Source organism: Salvia splendens, chromosome 10 (genome assembly GCF_004379255.2).
Source record: "Salvia splendens isolate huo1 chromosome 10, SspV2, whole genome shotgun sequence".
Taxonomy (NCBI): domain Eukaryota; kingdom Viridiplantae; phylum Streptophyta; class Magnoliopsida; order Lamiales; family Lamiaceae; genus Salvia; species Salvia splendens.
Genome location: NC_056041.1, coordinates 7187224 through 7206092, shown reverse-complemented (window position 1 = coordinate 7206092; position 18869 = coordinate 7187224). Strand labels below are relative to the sequence as shown.

Below are 18869 nucleotides of genomic sequence, written 5' to 3'. Positions count from 1 at the left end.
AGATGGAATTTTTATTTTTATTTTTATTTTTATTTTTATTTTTATTTTCATTTTTATTTTTATTTTTATTTTTATTTTTATTGCTTTGTGGGGAAAAGGGAATTGGATATGAAGCCCTAGTCTCATCGGCAAACATCAGTCAAAACCTCAACCTGTGAATATGTAATTTCTCTTCTTCTAACAATCAATTACAAATCTGTCGTATCGATTTCATGATTTTGGATTTTGATGGAATAGGATTAGAAGGAATTCCATTAACCGACCTCCCACGCCCGACGCTCGGGATGACGACCACGATGCTCCACCCAAGGAGCCCACGCTTCATGAGATTGTCAACCTCAAGGTTCTCTCCTTGGTATCTTCTTCATTGAAACTATTAGTAATTCGTCGCTTAACTTTTGTGGCGTCCAGTTGATAGAGAGTGGAGAGAAGGAGCGGTTGATCGAATTGGTGAGGGAAAGGCTGGTCGAGTGTGGATGGAAGGATGAAATGAGAACTCTTTGTAGGTAGTATCTCTTTCCTCATCCTACTTGTAACCTATCTGCATTAAATGTTGCCTTTTCTGCTGAAATTCCATTGTTAAGGTTTAGATCAGTGAATGGTGAATGTGCTTCAGTTTAATCGGTTATGCAATATGCATTGAGCTCGTGATTTTTGAAGGAAAAATACTTTCACTTCAAATCTATGTTTGCATGTAAAAACTCAATCTCAGATGGCCACAAAAATGAATTTTTAGTAAGTTTAGGTGGAAAAGAGTACATAGCATACCTCAATGACTTTTAAGCATTAAGCCATTAACTGAGACTGTAATCCAGGTGCCTTGAATTCTTAGAACCATCAAATAACATTGTTCTTAATGAGCAGTCCATATTCCCATAAACGAGAATAAAATTTGTGTCTTGTGTTCCATAGGAGAAGTGAATTGGATTTTTAAAATCGAGCCAACTGGCCATACTCGTGGCTACTGAGTCCTGATTACACAATTAGTGGAGCATCAAACTCTAACTACTCTTAGAACTTGAAATCATTGTTGTGTTTTGAACATAACTTGGATTGTTGTTTTTGACCTTTTCATCATTTATGGGCAGTATACATTGTGTTTGTTCTCATATAAGTATGTACCTGCTGATTACGATATGTTGTACGTTATCCACTAGCTAAAACCGCAACTTTCCTGCAGTTATTCCTTGCAAGTAGTTGTATGGATTAGCATGGTACATAAGCCTTCAAAACATTTACACGTCTAGGATGTCAGCCCTGCTTGTACCCATTTTCTTTTCTTTTAGGCAGAAATCTATTAAACAGCATACTCTTTTCAGGGCATTTGTGAAGAAGAATGGGAGGGATAATGTTACTGTGGATGATCTTGTTCGTGCAATTACCCCAAAAGGCAGAGGTAATAAGCGCACTCATCGGTAGAAATTGTAATTATTGTCCAACAATTTGCACCACAACATCTCTAAGATGTTAACATGTACAGTAAATTAAGTCCGTCTCATCATTTCCCACCAATATTTTTCCACGATTAGCATTTCCTTTAGTGATCCATTCTTTAATAATGCAGCTTCAATACCAGATTCAGTGAAGGCTGAGCTTCTCCAGAAAATCCGAAGCTTTCTTGTTTCAGTTGCCCATTGAGATATCAGCTTTTACATAATGGATCATGGGGAAAGTATCTTATAGATTATTTCAGCAGAAGTTAAGCAGAAAAGAAAATTCTGGAGCTTTCATTTCGCAGGTTCCAGTGTTTAATTATTCCAACATATGTACGTCACGTAGATTTCATGGAACTTAATGTGCAGCTGTATAATTTTTTTGGTTTTTGTTTGCATTACATTTGAATAGCTTACGCTTTGTTTCTGCCTATTTGCTAAATCGAGATTCACGTACATTTTCTGTTGGAGTGATATTTATCATCAAGTGTGACAGCTCCAGATGTTGAGCCTTACACCGAATCAGAGGGCTAATTGATAAGTAATACTAGTACTAATTGAAACTCCCCCTATCGCTTTTCATCAGAAGTTGAGCCATTTTAGGCCATTTCTTGTGCATCCAAGATTCCAAATAAACAGAGCATTATAACTACAATCAAATCCAATTAAAATTCATCAAATTAAACTAGAACAAAAAACAACCTCAAAAAACTGCATTAGAACTTAAAATGTAAGTTATGTTTTCATTTCAAGGGAATACACTTTATATGCCAGAGTCGGAACATATGTAAAAAGCACGAGAGCAAACTGCAAAACGCAGTGGCATCCATATGCATACACACAAAAACTTGGCTTTATCACGCATACATGGCACCGCACAAAGCTTGTAAGATTACAATAAAAATGATGCAGCGAGAGAGACTACACCAACAAACCCATTAACTGTGTGTTCCAGTTACAGTCAACAACAATCCTACAACTTAGAATAACTCACAACCAGATTCACCTCCCAAGCTTGCGCTCCATGGAAAATCTGTGGAAACCACACCAGATGCCTCCACCAAAACTACAGCATATACACACACATCGTACAATTGCTTATTGCCTAGCTGGGAGTACTGTTAGCAGGAAAGACTCAAACGCCAGCTTGTTCGCACAGATCCATCAAATCCAAGGTCTGCAACACCACAATAAACTAGACTATCAGCTTCATCCATATCGAGTAAAGGAAAGTAAGACCACATTTGGGAGGCCCAGGGTGCAGAGAAAGCTACTAACTAGAATGGAACTTACCTCAGGTATGGAAAGCTCAAGACGGAACTTGGGGCCATCATAATGATGCAAGACTGGCCTAAAAGCATCTTCCTCCAAAGGCTTGCAAAGTTTCCTTATACAGGTTCTCACCTAATTGACAATGAAAGATTTAATGAACTAAGCCAGAAAAAAATAACCAAATATATAAGACTACAAAAGTGAGTGATTTTGGTTTAGTAGTAAATGATTTCCTACCTGAGCAGGGAACCTTGATTCACCTTTGCACTTTTTATCTTCCCAAGCAGTGGGATCAATGTTAGAACCCCCAAAACTTGCTGCCTGAGCATAAAATAAAAACATAGAGTTCACTTAGAGTGTATGTCTGAAGACCAACAATATATTCCATGCTCATTCGTATTATAAGAATACTCCAACAGTTATTAACAATAATATCATTATAGTTCCCTAACTATATCAAGGAAGCAATACCGCACTTGAAAAGCTCAAAACCAATTGAAATCAAAATCGCAACCAAAATATATTGCATTTCGTATCAATAACCAATTAAAATCAAAATTGCGACTTACCTCAAAAATACCATGCAGTTGATGAGTGGTGTAGTTGTAGAGAAACAAAGGTAAACCGGGGGTTATAGCCCTCACAGAATCTCTGTATCTTGGTGGCAAACCTACAAAAGAAATGTCTAGTTATATAACAAAATGTAAGTATAAGAAGAAATATGAATAATTAATCACATGTAAAACTACAGGCTGTAATTGACAAATTCTAGTATGAAGAGAAGATATTACAAGTGAAATTGTGATGAATAACACCAGAAAGTTTAGAGGTATCAACATAACTTGGGCTGCAATTATAATTATTCATTAACACTTCCCAAGTTTATAAGGGCCTAGTTTCTAAAATTTGTAGTTGGGGGGGAGGAAGGAGAAGGATAAGACGAACAAAAGCATTTGTCACATTTGGGGTTAACATTTCCTTTGTAGTAACTCACCACTTGTGCGCCTGTTGCCGCTCTCCTTGTATTATAAGACTCAAGACTTAATATTCTATTGTCATATAGATAGGAATTACAGTTATACCATGCTAAGCGTATATTATCCATCTTGTAGATATCACAGCCAACTAAGATACAACATCAAAACAGAATATATGTCATGCATGCCTCCAGCAATAAGATAAAATGACTCAAAAAGTTTCATGGTAATTTTGTAAGTTAAATAACTAAATTAATATGAAATGAGATATGATTAATATGATTACCAAAGAGTTGTCTCTTCAAATCTTCCTGCATAGTGTCATTGTTGCAGACAAAAATGTATCCACCAAGGACCTCATTCCTTGGGAGCATCTCAGCTGCAGGCAAGGTTTTAAACCTTTTGTCAGTAGCATTGCTTGCGTTCATCCCATCATCCTTACCATTAGTAATGTTGCAGTTGTTGTTTGACTCTTTGATGGGGTTGTTACTGCTATACTTGCTCCCAGAAACATTTCCCAAGGGGTTGACATTTGGGTTCTGATAAACTGTGTTCATATTGTAAATACCTTTCCTAAGGGAACTTTTGCTAACATTGTCGTTCAACTTGTTGTCCAGGTTTAGCATGTTGAAGTTAAAATTTTCAAACCGATTGTCTTCTTGATATCCCACATTATCCATGGACCTCAACTCTGCAGGACCTTTTGAGAGATCAAGGTTGATCCTTCGTTCAACCTTAAACCTAGTCTGATCGGCCAATCTTGAAGCAGCCATAAACCATTTGTGGTCCTCCGACACTTTTGATTGTCCTCGGAGATCATCACCCAGTTGCCAGAAGCTGTGAATATTCTCCATGCTGCAAAACCTATATAATCAAAACACCCTCAGATATGTCACCCTAAAAGATAACCTGACCACCACATAAATTAATATCTAAGTAAAGCTCAAGAGAGGAAGTAAGTAAATATAAATACATTCAGCAAGTAAGTCAGAAATGAAGGCCAAACCCAGTATCTATGGAACCTACCAGAAACCTCAGATGAACAGTGTCAAAATTACATTTTTGGACTACTCTTACTTGCAAAGACTGAACCAATAGATAATTTCACTCTCCAACAGTAAATTATTGTCAACAAAAACCAAACTTCACAGTCAAAATGTGAGTACAGTTCTGAAAATTCCACCAGACAGCAAAAAAGCGTAATTACTCATTCAATCTCCATACACACAGGTAGATGAGTCGACACAATTCATAAGCAATATTTTCAAATCAACTAAACAAAGGAGGATAGCATGCGAAACAGCCTTAAAAAAATTAACCAGGAGAATAAACCATTTCCAGTAAATTTCATTCATTACTACTAATATTTTTGAGGGCATACAAAATTAACTCACACATGGAAAGAAAAATGTTAAACTTATTGAAAATTTAAAAATAGCTTAATCATGGTTGACTTCCATTAGAGCAAATAGCAGCCATCCAAAATAATTGCATGATTCATAAAATGCCGATCCAACATCAACATTTTGTGAAAAGTTATATAAATTAGATCTGAGAAAGTTGAACATAATTTCTCAACTCACCCAGCAAAACCGCTTCAACTAAGTGAACAATAATACTCAATGAGGTTAATTTAGTTCAAATTGAAGAACGTGTAGGCTTAGATTGAACAAATAATACAGCAAAGCAAAAGAGACAAGATGATATATTCGCCAGCTAGAAAGAAACCCTAGATTTATGGATCCAAAGCTGAAACTAAAGCTAGAGAGAGAAAGTACGCACCTTTTAATTCTTCGGCTATAAATTACCAGAAGGAAGATGCGACAGAGAAGGAAGGGAGATTTTCCGTTATTTATATGAACGTGCACCTGTACAGTGCCCTTCTGGTTTGCATTATTTACGAAATTGTCCTCATTTTTAAGCCTCTCGTCGAGATTTGTCGGCATGATATTTCATTTTATTTATCAATATTACTTTAATTTGCATGTTTATAGTACTTTTATTTAAAAGGAGAAATATAATAATGCTAATTTCTTATAAATATAATTGAGTAAATAAACAGTTGTTTCATAAGGATTTCAATATTTAGTTTTATTTGCCGTAAAATAAATTCGTGTTCACGTTTTCTTTTCTTAATGTACAATTTGATGTGGTTGGAAACATTAGGGCATAAGAAGAAGAAGAAGAACTAACTGAACCCTAAATTCATTATTAACATTACTTTTTCCAATAATAAATTATTTATTATTTTTATCAAGTAAAGATACCACATTTCTGCAAAGGGGAAAGTAAATATCATTGGTAATTTAAAGATCTAGACAGATCTGATCTTTTTAGCCGAATGAAAAAATCTTTTTTTAAGGAAGAGAATTCTTTAATTTTCAAGTTTTGTATATGTCTGCCTCACAATTTGGCATTTAGCTTTATTTTAAAACAAATACCATTAATTATTGTCAGCATTCGATTGATTTCTAAGCCATAAGTTCAGTGTACATACTAACTATTAATATTACAATTTAATCAAAACTTTTATTTCAACTCAATATTTCAAAATTTGCAACTTCATAGCGTAACAACAATTAATGTTCTTAAATCTTAATATTGGTGTATATTGGTTGATAGTAGTAGTAAATAATGGTACCCTGGGTACTACAAGTTAAAGATCCATTTGAACACAAAATTATTTTTCTTGAGGCCAATCTAACTAATACGGAATCAATCAATGGAGAAATAAATTAATCGATTTAATCCCCATACACGATAAGGCGATAATTACTCGTTTCGGACCGATAATTACAACTTTTAGTTACAACTAATAAATTGTGTAGTAGGAATTCTTTAAAGTAAGCTTAATTAATTATGGTTAAGGTTTTTAGCTGAGAGATCTATCCCGATTTAGACCAGCGCAGCTGTGGGCTTATTTACAAGCCAAAACAAAATTTGTTTATCCAACCACCATTTTGCTCGACATTTATGAATTGAATAATAATACTACAATGAGAATGAGTAGTTAGTAGTACAAAAAAAAGGAGTGCATATTATTAATTACTATAAGCACATGGCCTTCTTATTAATTTCTATTGAATTTCTTAACTACTATAACACACTATATTTAATACTAGTAGTATTATATGTATATTGATAAAAAAAAATAAAAATAACAGTCGAATACTAAAGGTGTATAGTCTGTCTTTAAGCTATGATGTCTACATCCATTGTTCCTTGTTTGGGACATGGAATATTAATTTGAACCCATCCAAACTGTTTTAATTTAAGAATATTGGAATATATATGAAATTACTTATATGTAGAGTGGTTGTGATGTTTCCTAGAATGAAGACAATGTTTTCTTAAATGAAATATCACTCCTTCTCACGACGGCTGTGATGCTGGCTTTAACATTTTTATATAGTTTTCTTCTTTCTCTTCTTTTCTTTGTTGAGTGCTAGTTAAACACATACTCATACAGGTTTAATTGTTATATTCTGAAGTGTAACAAAATTGGTTATATCTTTACATGCATTTATATACTTTTTTCCTTGTATAAATAAATAAAATGTGCTACTTATAGTATAAATTACTGGGAGTAATATTTTATACACTCTCAATTTTATTGTCTCAGTGAATTTAATGCTTTTATTATTTATTTTGCTTAAGCTTTTGCAAACTGCAAAAATTATCATGTCAATTTCGATTTCCTCTTGCAGATTCAATTGGGTGTAATTTTACTTTCGTGGAAGTATCCAATAAATCGAAAATACATGTATATATAGGTAGGAAAAATCATGCACACAGATTGAAATGCTCACATTATTAGGTTGATGTTAAAACTTTCTAACCATGATCGTGTCATATCATTTCCATAATACTCTTTTTAAAATGTTTTTTAATACTACTATGTTGAGCGTCATTATCTGTTCAAGCATTTTGTTTAATCAAAGGAAAAGTATAGAGCCCGTGAAATAGTTATCAATATGTAGCCCAGAATCAAGAAGGTGATGATGGATGGTCGTCACACACAACAAACTCATAAGCTAATGCCGCGCAATCTCCTTTTAATAATTTGTTGTCTTTATTAATTATTTGAAAATTTGATATAACCAATATAAAATTATTAGAAATTCGCTATCACAAGCTGAAAAACCAGTAAAAAAATTAAGAGAAGAAATTTTGGAGCGTAAATCATGTACTAGGATACATATTCGCGTACAGTACAATTGTGTGTTGTTTTATATTCACCCATGTGTAGTTTTTATAAGAGTACTATGATTTTTTTTCATAAAACTTTAAAAAAAAATTACGGTTATACTCTTGTGACTAATGTAATATCCATTTATTTAAGAATGTGAAAAAAATGAACCATAGCTTAGATGTGGATGAATGAAACCAAGTCTTACGTATCTAAGGCTTGAATAATGAATACCATAGTTTCATAGATAATGAAGCTAAGCCTTAAGTACACTATTTAGGGGCTTCTTAGTATGATAGAATGAAATGAGGAGGGAATGGAGATGCAGATGAGAATAGAATGAAAGTGGGAATGGAATGGGGATTCCATTCCATTCTTGTGCTTGGTAAGGCAAGTAAGCACAAGAAAAGCAAAAGAAATGGAATTGTTATTCCTTGATTGATTCAATTCCTATGTTTGATAACTACAAATTAATATAGAAATATGTTTAAAACTTCACACACTACACACATTTCACACACTACACACACTTCACACACTACACATACTTAACACAGTTCACACACTATACACATTTAACACACTACACACTACACATTCTACACACTACACATTTCACACAATTCACACACTACAAACACTACTCACATTTCACACATTTCACACATTTCAAGTATCATATTTTTTATTATTTTTTTTCAGCTTTTAGATTTTTTTTTCAATTCAAACCGAACCGAATCGTGTGTGAAGTGTGTGTAGTGTGTGAAATATGTGAAATGTGTGAAATATGTGAAATGTGTAAAGTGTGTGTAGTGTGTGCGTTTGTGTGGATTTTTCAATTATTAAAAAATTTAAAATTTTAATTTTATTATAAAATTGTGATGATATTAAATTTAAATATAATATATATATATATATATATATATAATTTTGTTAAAATTTAAAATAAGAAAAAAGGAATATGAAATGGAATGGAATGACCATTCCTTAGCTAAATGGATGGAATGGTGATTCCTAAGAAAAAAATTTACCAAGCAAAGGAATGGAATGGAGGTAGATATGACATTTCATTCTCTTATTCAATTCCATCATACCAAGTAGGGCCTTAGAGCATCTTCAACCATTACACTAAACTTAAACCCAATTTAGTGTAAATGTCACACTAAACATTGATTTTACTCCAACCATTTACACTAAACTCAAACCCAAAAAATTATTCTCCACTCACTAACTTTTTATACTTTTCAATCATACCTATATATTTTATTTAAATTACATACCAACACCATGACACATTGTGAATAACTTAAATTCAAATTAAATTAAATAATATAATAAAATATACAGGATTATTATTAGATAAATTTTAATGTTGTAATTTTAATTATTAGTCTTGTATTTTTATATTATGTATTTGGCTTATATGTTTCTATTATAAAAATTTCCATATTATTTATCGTTTTAATTATTAATGTTTACCAATTATTTGTTATATTTGATCGTATTTAGTTTGATAATAGGTATTAGGCATAATATTAATTTTAAAAAAACAATCAAAATGTAAAACCTACCCGATTGTGAACGCGACTTTTTCCAATTATGTATAAGTAGTATTATAAATAATATTCCTATTAGTTTAATTACTCAATAAAAATATGTATGGATCGGCCCACTAATTACTACTCCTAATAACTAACCAAATATTAATAAAATTCGGTTAACTAATAGGTTCATCTTCTTCTCCACGTTCTTCTCCGCCTCTGCGCTTCTAAGTTTTTTTCTGTAAGTTTTTCTCTATATATTATAAATTCTATTCCTTCTCTTTATCTTTCTATTTTGATAAATATAAATGATTTGGACTTTAATGCACTAATTGGTGGGAGGAATTTTCAGAGTGATAGCAAAATTGTTTCGGATTGATCAAGTTATATAGAAGATAACCGACCGGATGGATCAATTAGCAAATGTCGTTGCCACTTGATCAAGGCGTTCTCGCTCTCGCTCCACCACCAATGTAATTTATAAACTCCCAAACTCGCACAACTTTAACAGTAAAGCGGCAAGAACGGGGTCGATCCCACAGAGAAGCCGGTGTATCGAGTGTGTGAGTAGTGAAGAGGGTTCGGCTGCTGCCACGCTTTAGTTTGGGAGTTTCTAAGCTACTGGATTTACGTTAGGCAAAAAAGTTAACTATCTACTTGATCAAGGCACTGTTAACTACTAGATCAAGTAAACGACAGACTGAATTAAGATCTTAACTACCTAGGCATGCTACGGAAAACACAAACACTTTGCCAATCATCATGCTTAAATGCTGGATTAAAGACTAGAAAGCGAAATTGAACTGGAACAGTAAGCAAGAAGACGAAAACAAAACTACTCCGATTTTATATTCAAAACTCAGAACAGTACTGCGAACATGCGGAATACAAAAAGATCGTTTCTTTAACTACGAAATTAAACTAAACTAACAACTTCGGAAAATAAGAAAGCGAGTTAAGCCGAGGAGTTCTCGGTTGGAAACTTGGGACGACGCCGAACAGATATTGAGTACTCTGTCGCGCTCCCTTCGGTCGCTCTTTCTAACTATTTTTTAAACTACGCTACCTTGGAACTGGAAACTAAACTAAAAAGAAACTAAAAGGAAGATGCTAAAAGGAAGATACTAAAAAGAAGAAGCTCTCAGGAATGGTGGCACATCCTCTATTTATAAGTTTGTCGTGACGACCTTCAGCTGGACAACGATCTTGGAAAGGAATATTCGCTCATGTTGTGATCAAGCGTCTCATCGATTGATATGTGTCTTCCTTCTAGAATGACGTCGCTCATCAATAACAGAATGATGACTCTGCTCCGTCCTTGCGTCTTATGTATCAGCACGTGTTCCATTCTAGAACGTCGTCCTTGATAACAGAATGGTGATCACCATCCAGCTCATTAACCTAACGTGTCTTTTTGGAAACCAGTGGTCCCCGCCTGATCACCCATTTGATCAATTCACCTGATTTTTGGCCTTTTTCGCCTTTTTGTACCAACTTGATCAGCTTGGCATTGTTGCCTTGGTCAAGCAGCATTCCTGCACAATTAACACTCCTTTGCGCGATAAACTGATCAAGTAGAGTACATTTTACCCCTAAACCGATGCATGAAATAGGCCTTATCGTTAATCAAAATCTAAAAAGTGTTTTTGGTATAGTTTTAGTGTAAACCTAAAGATAGATATTATTTCTTCAAAAACCAATAATAGGATTAGTTTTGCAGTAACATTGGAGGTATTTTCTACTGCATTTTAGGTTTTGCAGTACCGTTAGAGATGATCTTAAGACTAGAATACCAAACGATCACATCTATTTATACGGGATCATAATATTATTCTATTTTAACATCATAAGATGCAGATACATCAAATACCATTTCATATTCTATTGCTTTCTCCCAAAAAATATGCACTTTGTGCCATTTGCATCCTACATAAACCTAGTAAAAGTGACAATTTCTATTTTTCTATAGTATCCATTATTTCTGACCTCAATATCATAACTTAGTTACCAATACCATCGATCCCTTTCTCCACTTACATTCCATTAATCAACTAACATCCTAAAATAAATCTCAAACTAAAAAAGTGTGCACAACTTTTTTGGGGATATAATGGAATTTTTTAGGCCATCTGCGTCCCTGTCTCAATACCGTCTCATCCCTTAATTATTCATGGGCTTCACTGCATTTTTTACTTCATCTATTAACTAAGAGACAGCACCTGCAACCCACCATCTCTTAACCATCTCATCCCTTAACTATTCATCTCATTTCATTTTTTATTTTTATTTTTCAACAAATTCAATTAATATTTCACTGAAATATTAAATTAATACTAATAATTTCATAAATTCATTAAAAACCATGGAAATTACATCAACGGGAAATACGAAACATACATAATTGAAATCCTAATATTACATTTTATTTTGAGCAACGAAATACATAGCAACGACTTGTGCATACCCACGACGTTGGCTTCGGCGTTGTGAAGCATGTTCGGCCACGTAGATGGCGTTGAAATTGTGGCATTCCTTCCACACCCGTTGATGGTGATTTCAAAGCATGTTCAACGTGTGGGGAGGATGTGAAAGTGTAGTGTTTGTGTGTGGAAAAAATGACGGGGGAATTGGTTATTTATAGATGAATGTGGGAAAAAAAGAATTTTTTTTAAAAAATCTGCAAAAAAAGGGGCAAAAAATACGGTAATTTTTTTTCTTTCAGATTTTTTTTAAAAAAATAATTAAAAATCACCGAAAATCGACGCCCACTCGCAGAGCCGGCGAGTGGGCGTCACGACCCAACCACTGCTCGCCAACATGCTCTCGGCGGAGGGATACGGGACGAGACAGAGTGGCCGCATTGCTGGCTCGATGCTGTCGTGTCTCGTCGAGACGAGACCGAGACAACATCGAGTTGCCGCTGCGGATGCTCTAAGTCATATCCTAATAATTTTTATAAAAAATTCGAATTTTCACAAGAATTTATATTTACGTACACTTTTTATAAATAGAGAAATTAATATTCCCACTTGTTACAATAATAAAATAGTAAATGCTTTAGTGTAAAATTACCAGCTTGTTCGAAACGCATGAACGCCCTAATTTAAGACCAAGAGATACTTCTCCAGATAAAAGTGAATAGCCGACTTACACTCTGCAAAGCAAAGCAGCAGAAATTCTAACTATGGAGGCGCCGGGCGATTTGGATCGTTTCATTTTCTTCGAGCAGGCTAGGATAACCGCCGAAGCTTCTTACGCCAATAATCCTCTCGACGCCGATGTCCGTCCACTCGCCATCGCTTATAGTATTTCATTGTTTTGTGGTTGATTGAGTTTTTTGAAATACTGATTGTTTAATTCATCGGTGTAGAACCTGACTAGATGGGGAGGGGCGCTGCTGGAATTGTCGCAGTTTCAAAACGGTGCGGATTCGAAACAAATGGTTAAAGGTAAAAAAAATGATTGTATTTGTTTGATTCTTTTATCTCAGTCGTTTTTTCGAATTTTGGTAGTGTTGATGTTAGCAGTGTGTTTGAGATCTTCGTTTATAACAAATTAATGGATGGAAAAAATCGATGCTCGCTGCTTGCTGTAATTTAACCTTATGAAATTGTAGTGAGAAAATGTGCAATTCCTCAATTTTACATTCTATTTTACTGCTTTTAAGTATCGGTCCTCTTCATTTATTGAAGCCTATTATCTGTACTTAGTTAATTCGAATTGCTAGATCTTTGTTCAAGCTGAATGGACAAAATGTGGTAGGCCTATTATCTATAATTCGTTAATCTGAATCACCAGATATGTACTCAGATGCAAGATGGTATTTTGTATGTTCAATTTGCAGTCATGAGTGAAAGTGTGGATAAAATTATGTTCATGCCTTGATGGTTAAGCTGGAGTTCGTTCTTTTTTATGTGTCGTAGATGCTATAGAGAAGCTGGAGGAGGCACTGGTTGTCGACCCTAGAAAGCATGAAACACTCTGGTGCCTTGGAAATGCGTACACATCTAGCGCATTTCTCATTCCCGATCTTGTGGAAGCTAAAGGTTACTTTGACAAGTCTGCCCAGTACTTTGAGCAAGCATATGAACTGGTAGATTCAGTTAAATAAAATGTCTTCTTTTTTAGTCTCTTAAATGTCTTGGTAAATTGATTTGTGTTTTTTATCTTGTTGCTGTAGGAACCACAAAATGAACTATATAAGAAATCTTTAGAAGTGTCCTCCAAGGTATTATTTTTCTCCTATACTGATGGAGTGCTTTTTAGTTTTACTGCTCCATGAATTTTGGTGTCTTATTGAGGCTATTGATATTATCCGTAAGGCTCCTGAGTTACATGTGGAGATTTACAAGCATGGTGGTATGGGGGCTTTGGGTAGTCAGGCTACAGGCGTTGATCAATCAGCTTCTACTAGTACAAAGGTAAACAGTTCCCAACCTGTAATCAAATTGTTCTGAGTTTATTGGATCTTTTGTGAGATGTGCCAGACTGCCAGTAAATAGAAAGAAATTTATTTGCTGATGGTAAGTTGATAACAATAACATGATTTGTATTCCATTGAGAGAAAATAGCACATGATTTTTCTGATGGTAAGTTGATAACCATAACATATTGGCTCAGCAATAGCTTTATCTATCTATTAATTCGTTTGCTTATTTTGGGGGAAAATGTTACCTGGGCCACATTTTTATGCCTTTTTCCCCGTCTACAGCAGCAGAATACCAAGACTAGCAAAAACAGTGATCTCAAATACGACATTGGTGGATGGGTGATCCTGGCAATAGGTGTTGTTGTGTGGCTGGGATTCGCAAGATCTGATGTGCCTCCACCTCCTGCTAGATAAGCAATGGCAATAGTTTAGACTCATATCATCCTATGAGGCGGCTTCACACCTCTGAGGTTTATAAATTAAGAGCAGCACACTTCCAATAAGAATCATTTGCTTTATTAGTATATTGATGGCATTTTTACTCTGCTCTGGTTTCTATATTCCCTTATGTTTCATTAGGTACTTCATTTACCTGAAGTTTTGACATTTTATGGCTTCCAACACCATGCTATTTCATGGTATTTCTAATTTGATCACGCACTACATCATGTCTTGCTTTTTAAAATTGAGTAACATTGGCATACAACAATTTACACTGCAATCCCATAAAACACATTATTTGTGTTTGTTTTGCAATACCAAACTAACCAAAATGGTTTTATGGTCTTACCCTTTATTCCTACCACCACCTCTAGTGCTGCCACCTCCACCACTGTGGTCGAATTGGAGATTCATGAACTGGTTGTTGAGTTAGATTTGTTTGTTATTGTTGGAGGGCTTTGCACCCCACAACCCTACATGATTCCCATTCTTGACTAGCTTCCTTATCATTGTGTTTGGATCTACATTCCCAGTCTATGTTATCTTCTGTGAAACGACATTATTAATTAGCCTGACTCCTTTGCAAGATCCGTAAACACTAAATATAAATTGGGCCAACTCCATTTGCTTAAAGTCGTGACATTTTATGGCTGCCAACACCATGCTAGTTAATCGCATTTGATAAAACACCATATCATGTGTTGCTTTTAAAAATGAGCAACACAGGCATAACAATTATTCAAATTGCAATCCCAAAAAATACATAACGTGTGCTTTGCAATACAAATCTTTATCTTGTGACATTCTCACTTCTGTTAGCTTGCTATATAAGTTGCTATATCAGTGGGATTCTATTGCATAGTATTTCCTGATTTGATCACTGTAATAGGGTTTTTTTGAGTATGATATCAGATTACAATTCCAAAACACAATATTTGGAGAAAGAAACTGAATTAATGTATACAATACATAATTATTCTGTTCCTTCATTCCTCAGCCAAAGATGAGATAAGATGAACAGTCACAGAAAGCAATTAGAAACCCTAAATCCCTATTATACAAGTGAAACACATTCCTACCACAAACTAAAGAGTAAGATTATATCAATCCAACCCAACACATCAAATAGTAGTATAAAAATCAGTAACAAACACTTCAGAAATCCTCATCCAGCTTGAACACATGAGAGTCACCTCCATTACCGTTCAAGCTCGACATCACTGAAGCCTTCTGATACTCCCCAACCCTCTTCTCAAAGAAGTTGGTCTTCCCCTGCAAACTGATCAGCTCCATCCAATCAAAAGGATTCTGCACATTATACATCTTCCCATACCCCAAAGCATCCAGCAATCTATCCGCCACAAATTTAATGTACTGACTCATCAAATCCCCATTCATCCCCACCAACGCACAGGGCAGAGCATCACACACGAATTCCCTCTCAATCTCCACCGCATCCGCCACAATCCCCTTCACTTTCTCCTCGCTCAGCTTCATCTTCAACAGACTATACAGCAAACAAGCAAAATCGCAGTGCAGACCTTCGTCTCTGGAGATTAGCTCATTCGAGAAGGTCAATCCAGGCATGAGCCCGCGCTTTTTCAGCCAGAAAATCGCGCAGAAGCTGCCGGAGAAGAAAATCCCCTCGACGCAAGCGAACGCGACCAATCTCTCCGCAAACGTCTCGGATCCGTCGATCCAGCTGAGCGCCCAGCTAGCCTTGCGCTCGACGCAGGGGACGGTCTCGATTGCGCGGAACAGACAACTCTTCTCCTCGGAGTCCTTGATGTAGGTCTCGAGGAGGAGACTGTACATCTCGGAGTGAATGTTCTCGATTGCGATCTGGAAGCCGTAGAAGGCGCGCGCCTCGGAGATCTGGACGTCCTTCATGAAGCGGCCGGCGAGATTCTCCAAAACGATGCCGTCAGAGGCGGCGAAGAAGGCGAGGACGTGCTTGATGAAGTGCTTCTCGTCGGCGGTGAGGGATTCCCAGTGGCGCTGGTCCTGAGAGAGATCGACCTCCTCGGCCGTCCAGAAGGAGGCCTCCGCCTTCTTGTACATCTCCCAGACTTGAGGGTACTGGATCGGGAACATACAGAAGCGGTCGGGGTTGGGAGCGAGGAGAGGCTCTTCTGGAATCGACGGCATTTTTCGGGGGAGACGATTGGAACTGTAGCAATGGAGATTGATTGTTGTGATTAGAATTGAGGCGAAGGAGGGGAGAGTATAAATAGGTTTTAGGGGAAAATTGGGGGCGGGAATTTGAATTGATTTGGGGGAGAAGCTTGCGAGGGACGCGTCTTTTGAAATGGCGCCATTTTTTTGATTTATTTATTTATTTATTTATTTATTGTTGAGTTTTAGGGTTTAGGAAGCTTGCGAGGGACGTGTCAGGGGATATTTTTCGTGGAGCCGTCATTCATTTATTGCGGTTTGATTGATTAATGGTTATCATATTTTAAATTTTGAAATGCCAAACGCTATGCGCCAACGACACTCTAGCTTTCGAGTTTTATTTTTCCAACAATTATTATTAAATAATTATTGACGGAAAATAATTACTTTGGGAGATTAATGTCTTCCGAAAACAACTTCGATATCATAGAATCCAGGACGTGGAATTGAAATTAAAATTGAAATTGAAGTCTTTAATTCTTAATTTGATATTTTGTATAGCAATATATTTGAATTCATAACTAAATATAATTTTAATTGTTTTTTTAATCTCACAATTTGAATCATATCATAAATGCATAATTGGTAATATTTCAAATATTTATAAAATTTGAAACCTCAACATACTACATAAACATAACACGCACACAACACACAGTCACATGTAAGCACACTGCACACTTAGTCACACGCACACACAAGACACACACACGTTGTACACACATTGCTAATACACACTACACACACGTGTGTGCATAATTTCTTTAAATTAAATTTCATATCAGTTACATATACTATCATTTTTATTGATCAAAGTTAGTTCATTTTTAGCAATGATTGGAAAGTGAACAAAGAAAATTTGATATTGTCTCCTTCCCATAGTAAGTACTAGTAGGAATTAAGAAATGACTTTGATTTTGATAACAAAACTGTAAGCCTAAATCTGAATTATCAAAAGCAAAATGGAAGGGGAATATTCTTCAACTACACACATTCTACAAAGTTCCTTATTATTGAGTAGTTAATATTTACGCTGCATTATCATTGAAATGAGAATATTCTTCAGCTTCTGAAACCATCCATGGTTGTTTGACTCTGGCATATCAAAACACAAAACTGAGATAGACAATTGAAGAATGTGTGTGTCAAAACAACTGACCAAAACTAGTATAATGTCAATTTAGAAAAGCAGACATTGGTACATCCAAAAGATAGACAACTTCCGTAATAAGAGATGGAAAATTATAGGAGTAATAAACCAGCTTTCTGTTAACAAAACTAACAAAAAAAAACACTTGCCATGTTCCCTCAAAAGTATGAAACACAAAAAATGCTTTTCCAAGGCACCACCATTAATTCCAGTCCATACAATAAATTACATAATTAGTCGCGAGGCTGCTATTAAAAATAAATTGCATATGCGGTGTTCGGTTTCATAGATAAAATGGTAGTAAAATATAATCTAGGATTAAGCTATGAGATTATTTAGTAGGAGGCTGGAGGGGGTTAAGTATGACTAATTATCACAACATATTGACATCTTGTGAGATATGGAAAAGTTATAACAAATCAGCTTTCTTTTAAAAAAACTGTGATAAAACAAACTTGTGAGTTTCCTCAAAAGAATGAAACATAAATATACTTTTCGAGAGCACACCAATGAACCAAGACTTTCCGGTCAATACATTAAATTACATATGCGGTGTTCGGTTTCATAGATAAAATGGTAGTAAGATATAATCTAGGATTAAGCTATGAGATTATTTAATAGGACGGGGTTGACTATGAATAATTATCGCAACATATTGACATCTTGGGAGATATGGAAAAGTTGTAACAAATCACATTTCTTTTAACAAAATTGTGATAAAACAAACTTGTCGAGTTTCCTCAAAAGAATGAAACATAAATATACTTTTCGAGAGCACACGACTTTCCGGTCCATACATTAAATTTTTATTACATTGTGTTGTGTCAATGTGTATATGGCTGGGAGAGAGAAGAGTAAAAGAAGTTATGTTGAGAGTGGGATTTGAACCCACGCCCTTTCGGACCAGAACCTTAATCTGGCGCCTTAGACCAACTCGGCCATCTCAACTTATGTTCTCTTTCAGTTCATTAAATTATATACCGGATAGTCAATTTATATACTCTCAGTTTCGATTTTTAACCCAACAAGAGCGTTTCACAATCATATTCTTGACAGATATTGAGCTGAAATCATGAGAAGTCTCTACCTCATTAACCATATCTTTGTTTGCAGTAATAAAGCGAGTTGCATGTTAGTATCTACCCCACCGAGTACCGGCGTGGTTTAATCTGAGATGCCAAATATCAAATCTGAAGCATATCGTGAAGACAAAATATAAATGCAATTAACAAAAATAAGGTTTTGGAGAATGGCTTGAAAAT

At 35.3% G+C, this 18869-nt stretch overlaps 4 protein-coding genes and 1 non-coding gene across 6 annotated transcripts; 2 read left to right on the top strand and 3 right to left on the bottom strand.

Moving 5' to 3' along the window:
* Window positions 1-91: 91 nt before the first annotated feature.
* On the top strand, window positions 92-1889 carry LOC121750997 (transcription and mRNA export factor ENY2-like). Its single transcript, XM_042145702.1, has 5 exons — window positions 92-162; window positions 238-343; window positions 412-506; window positions 1320-1396; window positions 1565-1889. Coding segments are annotated over exons 1-5 (354 nt in total). The 5' UTR covers window positions 92-160; the 3' UTR covers window positions 1639-1889.
* A 260-nt stretch (window positions 1890-2149) lies between these two features.
* On the bottom strand, window positions 2150-5587 carry LOC121750951 (B2 protein-like). The gene is made up of 6 exons (XM_042145631.1): window positions 5465-5587; window positions 3969-4546; window positions 3275-3375; window positions 2943-3026; window positions 2727-2837; window positions 2150-2610 (listed from the first exon to the last, which is right to left on the bottom strand). The coding sequence occupies exons 2-6, from the start codon at window positions 4534-4536 to the stop codon at window positions 2569-2571; spliced, it is 906 nt and encodes a 301-aa protein (XP_042001565.1). The 5' UTR covers window positions 4537-4546; window positions 5465-5587; the 3' UTR covers window positions 2150-2568.
* A 6904-nt stretch (window positions 5588-12491) lies between these two features.
* LOC121750974 (mitochondrial import receptor subunit TOM20-like) lies at window positions 12492-14489 on the top strand. Of its 2 annotated transcripts, none has more exons than XM_042145674.1 (6): window positions 12492-12692; window positions 12783-12861; window positions 13336-13505; window positions 13593-13640; window positions 13735-13833; window positions 14127-14489. In XM_042145674.1, exons 1-6 carry the CDS (start codon window positions 12597-12599, stop codon window positions 14253-14255), a joined length of 621 nt encoding a protein of 206 aa, XP_042001608.1. In that variant the 5' UTR covers window positions 12492-12596; the 3' UTR covers window positions 14256-14489. The 2 variants fall into 2 exon arrangements, with proteins under 2 accessions (XP_042001608.1, XP_042001607.1); XM_042145673.1 differs by having other exon boundaries at window positions 12493-12692; window positions 14124-14489.
* Window positions 14490-15216: 727 nt separating this feature from the next.
* Window positions 15217-16522, bottom strand: LOC121750937 (ribonucleoside-diphosphate reductase small chain-like). The gene has a single exon (XM_042145603.1). The coding sequence runs from the start codon at window positions 16428-16430 to the stop codon at window positions 15438-15440; it is 993 nt and encodes a 330-aa protein (XP_042001537.1). The 5' UTR covers window positions 16431-16522; the 3' UTR covers window positions 15217-15437.
* Window positions 16523-18474: 1952 nt separating this feature from the next.
* Window positions 18475-18555, bottom strand: TRNAL-AAG. The gene has a single exon. It is a non-coding gene; the product is annotated as a tRNA-Leu (tRNA).
* Window positions 18556-18869: the final 314 nt, after the last annotated feature.

Excerpts from the sequence above, each read along its gene's own strand:
- LOC121750997 (XM_042145702.1), top strand. Across the intron at positions 344-411 it reads ATGAGATTGTCAACCTCAAG|TTGATAGAGAGTGGAGAGAA; the intron begins GTTCTCTCCTTG and ends TGTGGCGTCCAG. Across the intron at positions 1,397-1,564 it reads AATTACCCCAAAAGGCAGAG|CTTCAATACCAGATTCAGTG; the intron begins GTAATAAGCGCA and ends TTAATAATGCAG.
- LOC121750951 (XM_042145631.1), bottom strand. The coding sequence starts at position 4,536 with ATGGAGAATATTCACAGCTTCTGGCAACTGGGTGATGATCTCCGAGGA. Across the intron at positions 3,376-3,968 it reads TTTGAAGAGACAACTCTTTG|GTTTGCCACCAAGATACAGA; the intron begins GTAATCATATTA and ends TTTCTTTTGTAG. Across the intron at positions 3,027-3,274 it reads AACTGCATGGTATTTTTGAG|GCAGCAAGTTTTGGGGGTTC; the intron begins GTAAGTCGCAAT and ends TTTTATGCTCAG.
- LOC121750974 (XM_042145673.1), top strand. The coding sequence starts at position 12,597 with ATGGAGGCGCCGGGCGATTTGGATCGTTTCATTTTCTTCGAGCAGGCT. Across the intron at positions 12,693-12,782 it reads ATAATCCTCTCGACGCCGAT|AACCTGACTAGATGGGGAGG; the intron begins GTCCGTCCACTC and ends TCATCGGTGTAG. Across the intron at positions 13,834-14,123 it reads CAGCTTCTACTAGTACAAAG|CAGCAGAATACCAAGACTAG; the intron begins GTAAACAGTTCC and ends CCCCGTCTACAG.
- LOC121750937 (XM_042145603.1), bottom strand. The coding sequence starts at position 16,430 with ATGCCGTCGATTCCAGAAGAGCCTCTCCTCGCTCCCAACCCCGACCGC.